At 47.4% G+C, this 12,296-nt stretch overlaps 1 protein-coding gene across 1 annotated transcript in view; it reads left to right on the plus strand.

Moving 5' to 3' along the window:
• Slc28a3 (solute carrier family 28 member 3) overlaps window positions 1–9,957 on the plus strand; it is a 56,844-nt gene extending 46,887 nt beyond the window's left edge. Inside the window, exons 15-18 of the mRNA XM_052157451.1 lie at window positions 3,951–4,032; window positions 4,575–4,673; window positions 4,896–5,007; window positions 7,637–9,957. Of these exons, the coding sequence (XP_052013411.1) occupies window positions 3,951–4,032; window positions 4,575–4,673; window positions 4,896–5,007; window positions 7,637–7,763 (420 nt within the window). The 3' untranslated portion in view covers window positions 7,764–9,957. The remainder of the gene's footprint in view (window positions 1–3,950; window positions 4,033–4,574; window positions 4,674–4,895; window positions 5,008–7,636) is intronic.
• Window positions 9,958–12,296: the final 2,339 nt, after the last annotated feature.

The raw sequence follows: 12,296 nt of genomic DNA on the forward strand, positions 1-12,296 counted from the left end.
GCAAAGCAAGCTGCCAGTTCTGGCAGCACTAATTGGTTCTCTAAAAAGCCTGTTGGGAAGAAGGAACCCCAACTGTAGAGATGAGCCAGTTTGGGAGTGAGCCCAGCCAAAGGCAGGCACGACTCAGCCGCCTCTGCTACTGTGGAGCTGCGATGGGGAAGCAAGTGACTCCAAACTTCCAAATGCCTTGGCTCAGGCGCAGGAGGCCATTGCCTTCCAGCTCAGCCCATCTTGTTCCACTGGACAGTCACTCACGTTGGGGGCAAAAGAAAGTGGCGTCGCCCCAGCCGCCTTTTCCGTTTCTGATAAAAACCATACACAGCCATGACTGCACGCGCCTCCCCCAGGCCCCTGTCAGGTCACAGTTTAGTGGGCCGTGCCTATTGAAGTGTCAGGTGTCTCCTATGGGGTCGGGGTCAAGGGCTGCATCTTTTCTTCAGTCGGGTATGTCCAGGGGCCTCTCAGGACAAGGGTCAGTCTGGAAACCCACTGTTTTATACAGTGTGGAGTAACTCAGAGCAGCCTTCTGCCCGACCTACCTTTTGTCAGACTGGACGTGCTCCTTGAGTCTGCAGAAACTTCTGAACTCAATACCTTAGCCATTTACCAGGCTATGCAGCCCGAGTCACCCCTTAAGTAGGAGTGGTGCCCTCCGGCTACATACTCCCCTCCGAGAACTCACTGCCTTCCCGTTGCCCCAGAAAGGGAACCCTCTCCTACACTTCTAGACGGGCGCCCTCACTTTCTTATGGATTGTCTCAGCTGAAGAACAAAGGCAGGCCTGCAGGATTGCTGATGGACAGGATGGCTGATGATTGACAGGATGGCTGATGGACAGGATGGCTGATGATTGACAGGATGGCTGATGATTGACAGGATGGCTGATGATTGACAGGATGGCTGATGGACAGGATGGCTGATGATTGACGGGATGGTTGATGATTGACGGGATGGCTGATGGACAGGATAGCTGATGGACAGGATGGCTGATGATTAACAGGATGGCTGATGGACAGGATGACTGATGGACAGGATGGCTGATTGACAGGATGGCTGATGGACAGGATGGCTGATGATTGACATAATGGCTGATGGACAGGATGACTGATGGACAGGATGGCTGATTGACAGGATGGCTGATGATGGACAGGATGGCTGATGATTAACAGGATGGCTGATGGACAGGATGACTGATGGACAGGATGGCTGATGGACAGGATGACTGATGGACGGGATGGCTGATTGACAGGATGGCTGATGGACAGGATGGCTGATGATTGACATAATGGCTGATGGACAGGATGGCTGATGGACAGGATGGCTGATGGACAGGATGACTGACTGGATGGCTGATTGACAGGATGGCTGATGGACAGGATGGCTGATGATTGACATAATGGCTGATGGACAGGATGACTGATGGACAGGATGGCTGATGGACAGGATGGCTGATGATGGACAGGATGGCTGATGATGGACAGGATGACTGATGGACAGGATGGCTGATGATGGACAGGATGGCTGATGGACAGGATGGCTGATTGACAGGATGGCTGATTGACAGGATGGCTGATGGACAGGATGGCTGATGATGGACAGGATGGCTGATGATTGACGGGATGGCTGATGGACAGGATGGCTGATAATGGACAGGATGGCTGATTGACAGGATGACTGATGGACAGGATGGCTGATTGACAGGATGACTGATGGACAGGATGACTGATGGACAGGATGACTGATGGACAGGATGGCTGATAATGGACAGGATGGCTGATTGACAGGATGACTGATGGACAGGATGGCTGATGGACAGGATGGCTGATGATGGACAGGATGGCTGATGATTGACGGGATGGCTGATGGACAGGATGGCTGATGGACAGGATGGCTGATAATGGACAGGATGGCTGATTGACAGGATGACTGATGGACAGGATGGCTGATGGACAGGATGGCTGATGACTGACTGGATGGCTGATTGACAGGATGACTGATTGACAGGATGGCTGATGATGGACAGGATGGCTGATGGACAGGATGGCTGATTGACAGGATGGCTGATGGACAGGATGGCTGATGATTAACAGGATGGCTGATGGACAGGATGACTGATGGACAGGATGGCTGATTGACAGGATGGCTGATGATGGACAGGATGGCTGATGATGGACAGGATGGCTGATGGACAGGATAGCTGATGGACAGGATGGCTGATGATTAACAGGATGGCTGATGGACAGGATGACTGATGGACAGGATGGCTGATTGACAGGATGGCTGATGGACAGGATGGCTGATGATTGACATAATGGCTGATGGACAGGATGACTGATGGACAGGATGGCTGATTGACAGGATGGCTGATGATGGACAGGATGGCTGATGATTAACAGGATGGCTGATGGACAGGATGACTGATGGACAGGATGGCTGATTGACAGGATGGCTGATGGACAGGATGGCTGATGATTGACATAATGGCTGATGGACAGGATGGCTGATGGACAGGATGGCTGATGGACAGGATGGCTGATGATTGAAGGGATGGCTGATTGACAGGATGGCTGATTGACAGGATGGCTGACTGAGGAAGCTACGGGACAGCCCAGAGCTTCCTGTTTCCTGAGTGTCTCAGTCAGTTGTGCAGGGTTGTTCCTGCACAAACATCATGATCAAGAAGCTAGTTGGGGAGGAAAGGGTTTATTCAGCTTACACATCCACACTGCTGTTCATCATCAAAGGAAGTCAGGACTGGAACTCAAGCAGGTCAGGAAGCAGGAGCTGATGCAGAGGCCATGGAGGGATGTTTCTTACTGGCTTGCTTCCCCTGGCTTGCTCAGCTTGCTCTCTTATAGAACCCAAGACCACCAACCCAGGGATGGCACCACTCACAAGGGGTCCTCCTCCCTTGATCACTAATTGAGAAAATGCCCCACAGCTGGATCTCACGGAGGCATTTTCTCTCCTGAAGCTCCTTTCTCCGTGATAACTACAGCCCATGTCAAGTTGACACACCCAATCAGCCAGTACACTGATATAATTAACTTTCCTTGTGGCCCTTAAAAGACAATGCCCTCCACCATCCCCCACATCCCCCACTGCAAAGACCTGATCATTTTTCCCCACTGTGGATGTATTAATCAATTTTCATTATTGTACCAAAATCCGTGAGATAAATCAAAGGTTCCCGGGGTACCGCGGTGGGGGCTTCCCCACGGCAGCTTTTAGAACAACGGTGTTGATGCTGCTGGTTCACCAGGAGCGCGTAGCATTCATGACGGCAGTGCGTAAGCACCCCAGATGCTTTATGTCCTCAGCACACTTGGTATATATAGTATACAGGCAGTTCCTTTTTTATCTCACTTCTTTTGTTAATTGGCAAAATACCTAAAATAAATCAACTTAAGAAAGATTTATTTTGGCTCTCTGTGTAGCAGTTGGCACTTTCCCAGTAACAAATGTTGAACATCTTTCCATATGCTTATTGCCCACTCGTATACCTTTTGTAGCAATGTATATAAAACTTGGGCAGTACTCTAATTGTTGAATTATAGCAGCTCTTTATATATGCTTAGTAAGTCCTTCATCAGACAAACATAATGTAAGTATTTGCTGGGACCAACGTCTTCTCTTCAGCAACTAGTACTATGCTTGGTGTACCACAGCAGGTGATCAAGTCATATACAATATTAGAAGAGAGCAGGAAATAGCATTTTTAGATGTCAAGGTCACTAACTTCTAGTCTGTTGTGAAGTGTTCCTTCAATGTACACTCCTCTTTCCACTGTACCTCAAAACCTAAGAGCGCAGGGGAGTCACCAGCAGTTACCTGAGCGTCGACAGTGTGTGCCTATTTGTCAACATCAGTTCTGTAGCCCGTGAAGCCTGCCGGGGTTTCTGAAGGTGGGTCAGACCGTGTACAGATCAGTGTTTTATGCTTGCTTACAGATTCGCTCTGAGACCATTGCAACCTACGCCCTCTGTGGTTTTGCCAATTTTGGTTCCCTGGGAATAGTGATCGGCGGACTTAGTAAGTGAAAAGAAAATCCCTCAACCCCAGATGCGACTTTTGCAAGTCCCTCCTGCTCTGTAATGCTGTGTCAGGGAGAATGGCTCCCCAACAGTAGTTAAGTCCTCTAGGGTCTGTTTGATCTCTGCTCTGGAATGTGCTTTTCCTATGTACACTCAAGACCTCAGACAAATATGCACAAGCATACACTTCTCCTAAGCCAATGATAACATCAGCCGCTTGTTACCAATGCCCATAGATTTATAACAGTCATCTGAAGGGGAAGGCCGGGGCCCCTGGAAGTTGACTGTAGAAGATGCTGCCATCGATTACTGATGTCTGCCTCGGGTATAGACAGAGATGGTGGCAGCTAACGTCATCTCATTGTTTGGTTCTTCCTGGTAACCCATTGGCTTTGCTGTGTTCTCAGTGCTCTGCGGGTCGCTTTGGTTTATCTCTTGTCTCTTTTCAACTGCCCAGGAGTTGAGTCCCTAAAGAATTATCAGAAGCCACAGATTTGGTTCTCTAAGCAACCTAATCTCAAACGCCCCTCTCTCTCTCAGCATCCATAGCTCCATCCAGAAAGCGAGACATTGCCTCTGGAGCCATGAGAGCCCTGATTGCTGGCACCATCGCCTGTTTCATGACAGCCTGCATCGCAGGTGCGCCGCCATCCACCCCTCCTGTCCTGGGCGCCCACGCGATGGAGGCAGGCTTCCAGGCCGCATGCGCAGCATATGCTGCAGCACAAAGCTGAGAGTCAGCGCCGGGCTCAGCGCGCTGTGGGCGGGATGTGTGGGGTTGGGTGGAGAAGCTGAGAACAGAAGGGGAGTTGTGGGATTTCGTTAAATTATGACAATAAATGGCACTCCGCTCCTTTCCAGGCATCCTCTCCGACACCCCGGTGGATATCAACTGCCATCGCGTTCTAGAGACCCGCACCGTGCTCGGCAACACCACCGAAGTGCTGACTTGTTGCCAAAATCTCTTCAACAGGTAGTCTGTGTACTTTTCCTGGGGGAGGCGGGAACAGATGTCTGTTTATCCCAGACAGGGAGCCGACAGTCCCGTACAGCCCTGCTTGGTGGGCCAGTGAGACTGTTGGGCTTCCTTATAGAAGTGTTGATAACCCCCAAGTGTGTGTAACTGTGAAAAATCTCACACAACACTGATGAGTTGCTGAAGCTGAGTCATAGAGACCCACCTACAGATAACCTTCCGTCTGCTGCATATTCTAGACCCTTCCAAGGTCACGTGCAGTTGAGAGGTAGGAAGCGGTAGGTGTAACCCCAGGGTAAGGCCTCCCGACCTTCCTCGCCCATCTTCTTCTTGCAGAGAATGCTAACTGCTCCCTTACCATTGCCAGAGGTCAGGATACCACAGTATTGGTTCACTTATTTGGTTGCCTTTTACTGGGCCACGCCCACCTCTGCTCCCTGGGGGTGAGCAGACAGGCAGACAGCGTGGTCCTGTTGTATTTGTAGCAAACAGACACAGTACAATCCCAGCATGAAAACCACACCCATTTATTTTCGACACCCCCTAATTTGTCATGTGAGAAAACTTGCGGTATTTCTAACAACCTTGCAATCTTGTCTTGTCAGATATTACTAGATAACTAGAAACTAAAACACTCTCCTGGGCTGCTCATGAGTATATTACACAAACCCCTCTGCGTCACACACTCGGGGTGAGCGAGCGAGCTCAAACCTTGAGATCACCGTGTAAGTTGGGCACAATCCTAGTTTTCCTTTTTTTTTTTTTTTCAAGACAGGGTTTCTCTGTGTAGCCATGGCTGTCCTGGAACTCACTTTGTAGACCAGGCTGGCCTCAAACTCAGAAATCTGCCTGCCTCTGCCTCCCAAGTGTTGGGATTAAAGGCGTGTGCCACCACTGCTCAGCTCCTAGTTTTCCTTTGCATTTGACAAAAGCTCATTAAAGAGGCTCTGTCTATCCAAGTAATATTAGCCCAGCATGATCAAGGCTGGGACTTCAGGCCCATCCTCAAGGTTGACATCCTTAATTACTGCTGCTAGAACCTCACTCTGGGCGCGCTTCGGATCCCCGGCCCTCGTGGCCTCAGATGAGATGTGTAGCATAGTATTTATTACAGAGGAAAGTGGAGCAGCCTCAAGGGACAGGAGTGGGCTGTGGCCAAACTACATCTCTAGATAAGCTTTATTTGTGCGATTCTTCAAAGTCCTTTCCTGGGGAGTGTTTCTCTGTCCAGGTGATTGGCAGGCAGGCCTGTTTAGATCCGGGACAATGCTTTGTTCTTCACAGAAAGCCTTTAACAGATAAAGATGTTAGGGTTTTCTGGGAAGTTTACCATGTCCCATCTCTGCCCAGGGGCAGAGAAGGAACTCAGATCCCAGTCAGGACCACAGACAACTCATAACAGAGCAGACAGAACTGAAGAAAAAAAAAATAATCTGCAAACACAGCCGAGCTTCCCCAGGAATTGCCTTCCGTTGGCTGAGAGCAGCAGACCCCGCTGCCCTAGCCTGCAGTCCTACCTGATCTGAAACTCCCCTTTTATGATGTTCAAACTTTTTTTTAAAAACCGATTTATTTATTGTATGTACATGAGTACACTGTAGCTGTCTTCAGACACCAGAAGAGGACATGGGATCCATTACAGATGGTTGTGAGCCACCATGTGGCTGCTGGGAGTTGAACTCAGGACCTCTGGAAGAGCAGACAGTGCTCTTAACCCCTGAGCTATCTCTGCAGCCCAGCATGTTCCAACTTAAGCCAGTGCAATTGTGATGTCACCTGCCATTGCCTGTCACTAATTTTCACTTGAAAAATTAGCTTGTTCCGTGACAAAGGAGGTAGGGTAGCGACTGGTTTTGTGGGACGGAGTCCAGCCTCAATGACCTCACAGTGGCTGTTTCCTAACTAGCTACCTACCTTTTTTGTTTTGTTTTGTTTTGTTTTTTGTTTTTTTGTTTTTTTTTTACTGCATCATTTTTCAAAGAATGAAGGTGTCCTGACAGCATGGCGGAGGGCAGGGGTGGGTGAGAGGCTAGGCTACTAGTGATCCCTGACAGCCATCTCCAACTCTAGTTTCTATCTGAAAAATCACTGCCTTCAATTGGCCTGTTCTTATTCACGTACAAATTAATATTTTTTGAGATTTGGGGTTTGTTTTGTTAAGTATGTATAAGCTTGTATTTCTGTGCACTGAGTGCATGCAGTGCCCATAAAGGCCAGAAGAGGGCGCCAGATCCCAGGATTGGAGTTGCAGACAGTTGTGAGCTGCCCTGAGGGTCGAGGGAATTGAATCTGGATCCTCTAGAACAGCCAGCCTGTGGGCTTAACTGCCCAGTCATCGTTTCAGCCCATGTACACGTGCCTTTTTATTTATTTATTTTTTGTTTATTGTTTTTGTAAGAATTAGTTCTATCATGTCATTGCTATTCTGAAAGAAACAGCAGGAGTCCTCAAGACCACCCAGAATTTGAGAACCCAAACTGTCAGGTGTCTCTGTCTTAAACCCACCTATCTAGACCGGGAACAGGGAATCAGCTTCCTGCCCTGTACCATTTCCAGTGCACCCTTGTCTACTCCCGTCCTGCTCCCATCTAAGGCCCAGCTAATGAGTTCCTTCTGCCTCCACCAGCACTGTTGCCAAGGGACCAAATGACATCATCCCAGGAGGAAACTTCAGCCTCTATGCTTTGAAGAGCTGCTGCAACCTGCTGAAACCATCGACGCTGAACTGCGATTGGATCCCTAATATTCAGTGATCTCAGACACGTGTCCAGTGGGATTCTGTGTGCGGATGCGGGATTTCCTGCTCCGGAGGGAATAGATAACTCCTTCGTGGACTCAGACTTAATGGCAAAGGAGGAACAAAGTCAGGAGTGAATCCTCCTGAGCTAAAACATCTCCTTTCTCTCCTTAACCCACCCTCTCTGCGTGGAGAGCTCCTAGGATGAAGTCCCAAGCTGAGGTGTGATCCTAAGCCCCAAGATATTTTCTGACTTTATATTTTTAAGGGATTTCAGGAAAAAATATATGTGTGTGGATATACACACACACACACACACACATATATATATACATATGTCTGTGTGTATATATGCACATATACATACATATATATTATTTTATATATTCATATATATATAATGTACCATATATATATGGTAGTTCCCAGCAACTGGGATAGATAGATAGACAGACAGACAGACAGACAGATAGATAGATTGTTGTGTTTGTGTGTGCGGGTGTGTGTGTATGTGTGTGTGTGGGGGGGGATAGCTCCCAATAGCTGGGCTCAGCTGTCCCCTCATGACGTTTCAAGTATACCACAGCACTGTGATTTAAACACATCTCAGGCAAGGTCATCCCACCCTCACTCAAGGTCATCTGAAATATCTTCAGCTTGAATCTCATGTGAAGGAGGGCTATTCTGCAATGACCCATTCAGTGGCTACACTCCAGAAGTTTCTCAAATCAAGAGTCTTTCAGAAAAGCACACAGGTCATAGGAAAACCAATACTCAAGTCTGTAAAGGTAGAGACGTGTAAGCAGCCAGCTTCCCCACACCTGCGGACTCCCCGCTAACTTCAGCGTCTTCCAAACCTTTTACAGATATGTTTGAAATGCTCAGCTTCGAGATTCTAAGTCTCATCAACCTCAGAGACTTGTGAGCGGTCGGCCCCCATCTTTTTAAAGTTAATATTATATTTTTTTTAATGAATGGCTTTTATTTGGGGTTATTTGGCAATTCTACACATGTGTATGATATACTTTGACGTACCTGACCCCCACTCCCACTCTCCCCCCCCCCAGCACTCCCCCCAGCTGTCTCCACCTCATCTTCTTGCCCTCTCTGCTCTATTTTGTAACTGTTGAGTCTAGGGCTGCCTGCCACAAAGTTGCTGGCGCCCTTGGCTTGATCTTGTGGGAGGGAGCTCATGAGTGCAGAGTCTGCGTCCTGTCCAGAAGACAGCATCTCACAGCTCTTCTCCAGCCCCTGGATCTCACAGTCTTTCCTTCTGCATCTCAAGCACTATTCCCTGTGCCACAGGAAGCGGATATAAACGTCCGGTCTGGGGCTGAGCACTCTGTAGTCATGTATTCTCACGTTTATCAGCCACGAGTCTCTGCATTGCTAAACTGGGGCTTAATCATGTCTGTTTTCAGTACCCCGGCTAAAGAAACGGCCCCTATAGGGGCTGACCTTAGGGAAATATGCAGAAACTGTATGATAGCTCTTAAATTTTCCGCTAGGAGCCAGATTTGGTGTATGCTCCTGTATCCCAGCTCTTGAAAGCCAAGACAGGAAGATCATGAGCTCAAAACCCGCACAGGGAACATAGCAAGAGCGCGTGTCCGAACAACAAAACTCACTCAAGGGAATAACACTCTTCATTTCCACTCTGCCATGAGCCAGGGTAAGTTCTGAGACAAGCAGGTGTCTGTGGTCATCAATGAACTATCCTGTCACAGGAGGAAGACAGTGGACACTTCAAAGAAGTAATTCAATAGACTACCAAGGTGCCTGACATCCAAGTCTCTGTCACTGGGTGGATTGTATGAATAGACCTGTTGATGTGCAATTTTGTTCTATTCCTGATTATAAGACTGTAAAACATTAGTCCTCAGTCAGAAAGCCATGTGAGGGCCAACCAGGAAGGACACTGGATGCCCACTGAGGCAGGGGTGGCTTTCATTGGCTCCCCCATCAATCAACAAGACACTAGCATCAGGAATGCTCGACGGACGACAATGTTCTGGGGGTATCAGTAGAACTCCCTTTAAAGAAGTCAGCATCGACTACGTCGCAGAGATGCCTGAGGAAAACCCGAGCCAAAGAGCAACTCAAAAGGAAGAGACTCAGCAGGGAAAAGGTTACTCAATACCTTAACAGGCATATTCTGCTTCCCCTTCTGATCTTGTACAAGAGCAATTAAAAAATAATCTATGTCTTAATAGTTGGGATTATTTGTTGTTTTTGCTTTATGTTTGGTGGTATGGGAAGAGGGGTTAGGTGTCCAAAGGACGTTTTGTCCCCGAAGTAAACAGATCAAGGTATCTCTAAATTTTTATTTTTCACAACAATCTTTCTTAGTCTTTATACTTTAGGAAAATCCATTTGTGTGCCCTTGTAAGCCTTAAGGTTTCATTACAGCCTACAGAACAACATCAGGAGTGCCAATTATTCATATGTTGATTCTTCCTTGTCTTCTGTAGCTATTATCTTCTCTCTGATACTTTTTTTTTTTTCTGAGACAGGGTTTCTCTGTGTAGCCCTGGCTGTCCTGGAGCTCACTCTGTAGACCTGGCTGGCCTCAAACTCAGAGATACACCTGCCTCTGCCTCCCAAGTGCTGGGATTAAAGATGTGCACCACCCCTGCCTGGCTTCTCTGATACTTTTTAACTCCCTGACTTTTTTCTAGTACTTTTTCTTCCTGAGAATCCCTGAGGGAGCCTCTTTGCTGCTTCTAGCATGCCTGTCTGTCAAATTACTCTTTTTTTAATTTTGTCTTTGGTCATTATGGCTCTTTGAATGTTTAACTCTTGCCTGAGCCTGTCAGCTTGCTTCAAGGAAAGCAATTATGACTATTTGTAGAACATACATTCATAATGAAAACACTGTTTGTTAAACTGAAATAGAAAAAAATCTGACATATATAATGGTTTTATACGAACATAACTAAACATCTTTCCCCCCACTGAGTACCCTGGTTCTCTGCCAACATAGAAGAATTGACTGGTGATTGGCCAGAACTTGTACCTTTCTTCCTGTTATACAGACATACAGAAGCATGTAAGGGCTTGGAGATTACAGACACAGCAAACCTGTGCGAGCTACCTTCCACTTCCGCTTTACAGCTGGTGAGACACTGAAAATCCCCTTTCATCTATAGCTCTAGCTTTAGCTTTCCCTTTTCTTCATACCCGGATGCACAGACACGCAACACACACACACACACACACACACACGTATCTATACATAATGCCAAAGAGAGGAAGAAGTTAGACATTTCCTAGAGTTTGGATCTTGACTGTTTCCCAAAGGTCTATGTGTTGAAGGCCTGGTCCACAGCCTCTGGGGCTGCTGGAAAGTAGTAGACATCTTAAGAGGTGGCGCCCCCTGGAAACCACTTAGGTCACTGGTGGTGTGCATATGAGGATCCTGGGATCCTAGTCTCTCCTCTTCCTGTCACTGGGAAGAGGGTCAGGTCACGTCTACTGCCTACTCCTATCTACACTGCTACAGACTTAACACAACAAATCCAGGAAACTGTGAGCACAAAGTCTAAAACTGAGCCAAAAGAAACCTCTCTTTCTTGAAGCTGATTTTGATTGGTAGTTTGCCATAGACACATCTTGTTTTCTCTCTGTTTGCCTCCTTTCCACTGTCCCCAGACCACTGGGCACATCACCAAGTTCAATCACCTGATAAAGCGGCCACTGTGTCACTATGCAGCCCTACCTGACCTGGAACTCACTACATAGACCAGGCTGGCCTCAGATTCAGAGATCTGCCAGCCCCTACCTGCCTTGTGCTAGGATTAACAGTGTGGTCACCATGCCTGGCTCACTAGACACATTGATATATATACATATACATACACATACACACACATACACATATACATATATCTGTGTGTGTGCATGAGTATACATGTGTGTGGGGCATGTGTATATGCACGTGTGTGTGTGTGCATGAGCATGTGTGTGTGCATGTATGTCTGTGCACATGCATGTGTATGCACATGTGTGTGCATGCATGTGTGTGTGTGTTGTTTGTGAATTTGGTTCAATACATTTTGATTATGTCCATCTTTCTTTCCCCCAACTCTTCCCAGATCCACTCCCCTTCCATCTCACACAAAGTCATAGAGTATTTTAAACTCACCAAGACCAATTTGTACTGTCCCAACGTTCTTAAACATGTGGCCTTCCACTGGGGCACAGCTAGCTTAGCAAGGGCTGTACTCTCCCTCTCCCATTTCTCAACCTCATCAGAGACATTTCTTGTGCACTGGACGGTGGTTAATGCACTAATCAAGGTGCAGACAGTAAGTGTATGTGGAATGCTCAGCTGTAAATGGGAAATTTATGCCATACTCTTTTTTCCAAGGCTTGGGGAACATCTTGGAGAAAAAAAAAGCTGTGCAGGCTGTTGAGAGGTCAGGAGAGGCTATTGGCAAAGGAACAGCCTTGATAGTAACAAACCCCAGAAGTAAAGGGCTCACAAGGAGGAGGTATAATGAAAATTTATTAGGTGCACACATAATATTTTCAGAGAACTCATTTTGAA

Source organism: Apodemus sylvaticus, chromosome 14 (assembly GCF_947179515.1).
Source record: "Apodemus sylvaticus chromosome 14, mApoSyl1.1, whole genome shotgun sequence".
Taxonomy (NCBI): Eukaryota; Metazoa; Chordata; class Mammalia; order Rodentia; family Muridae; genus Apodemus; species Apodemus sylvaticus.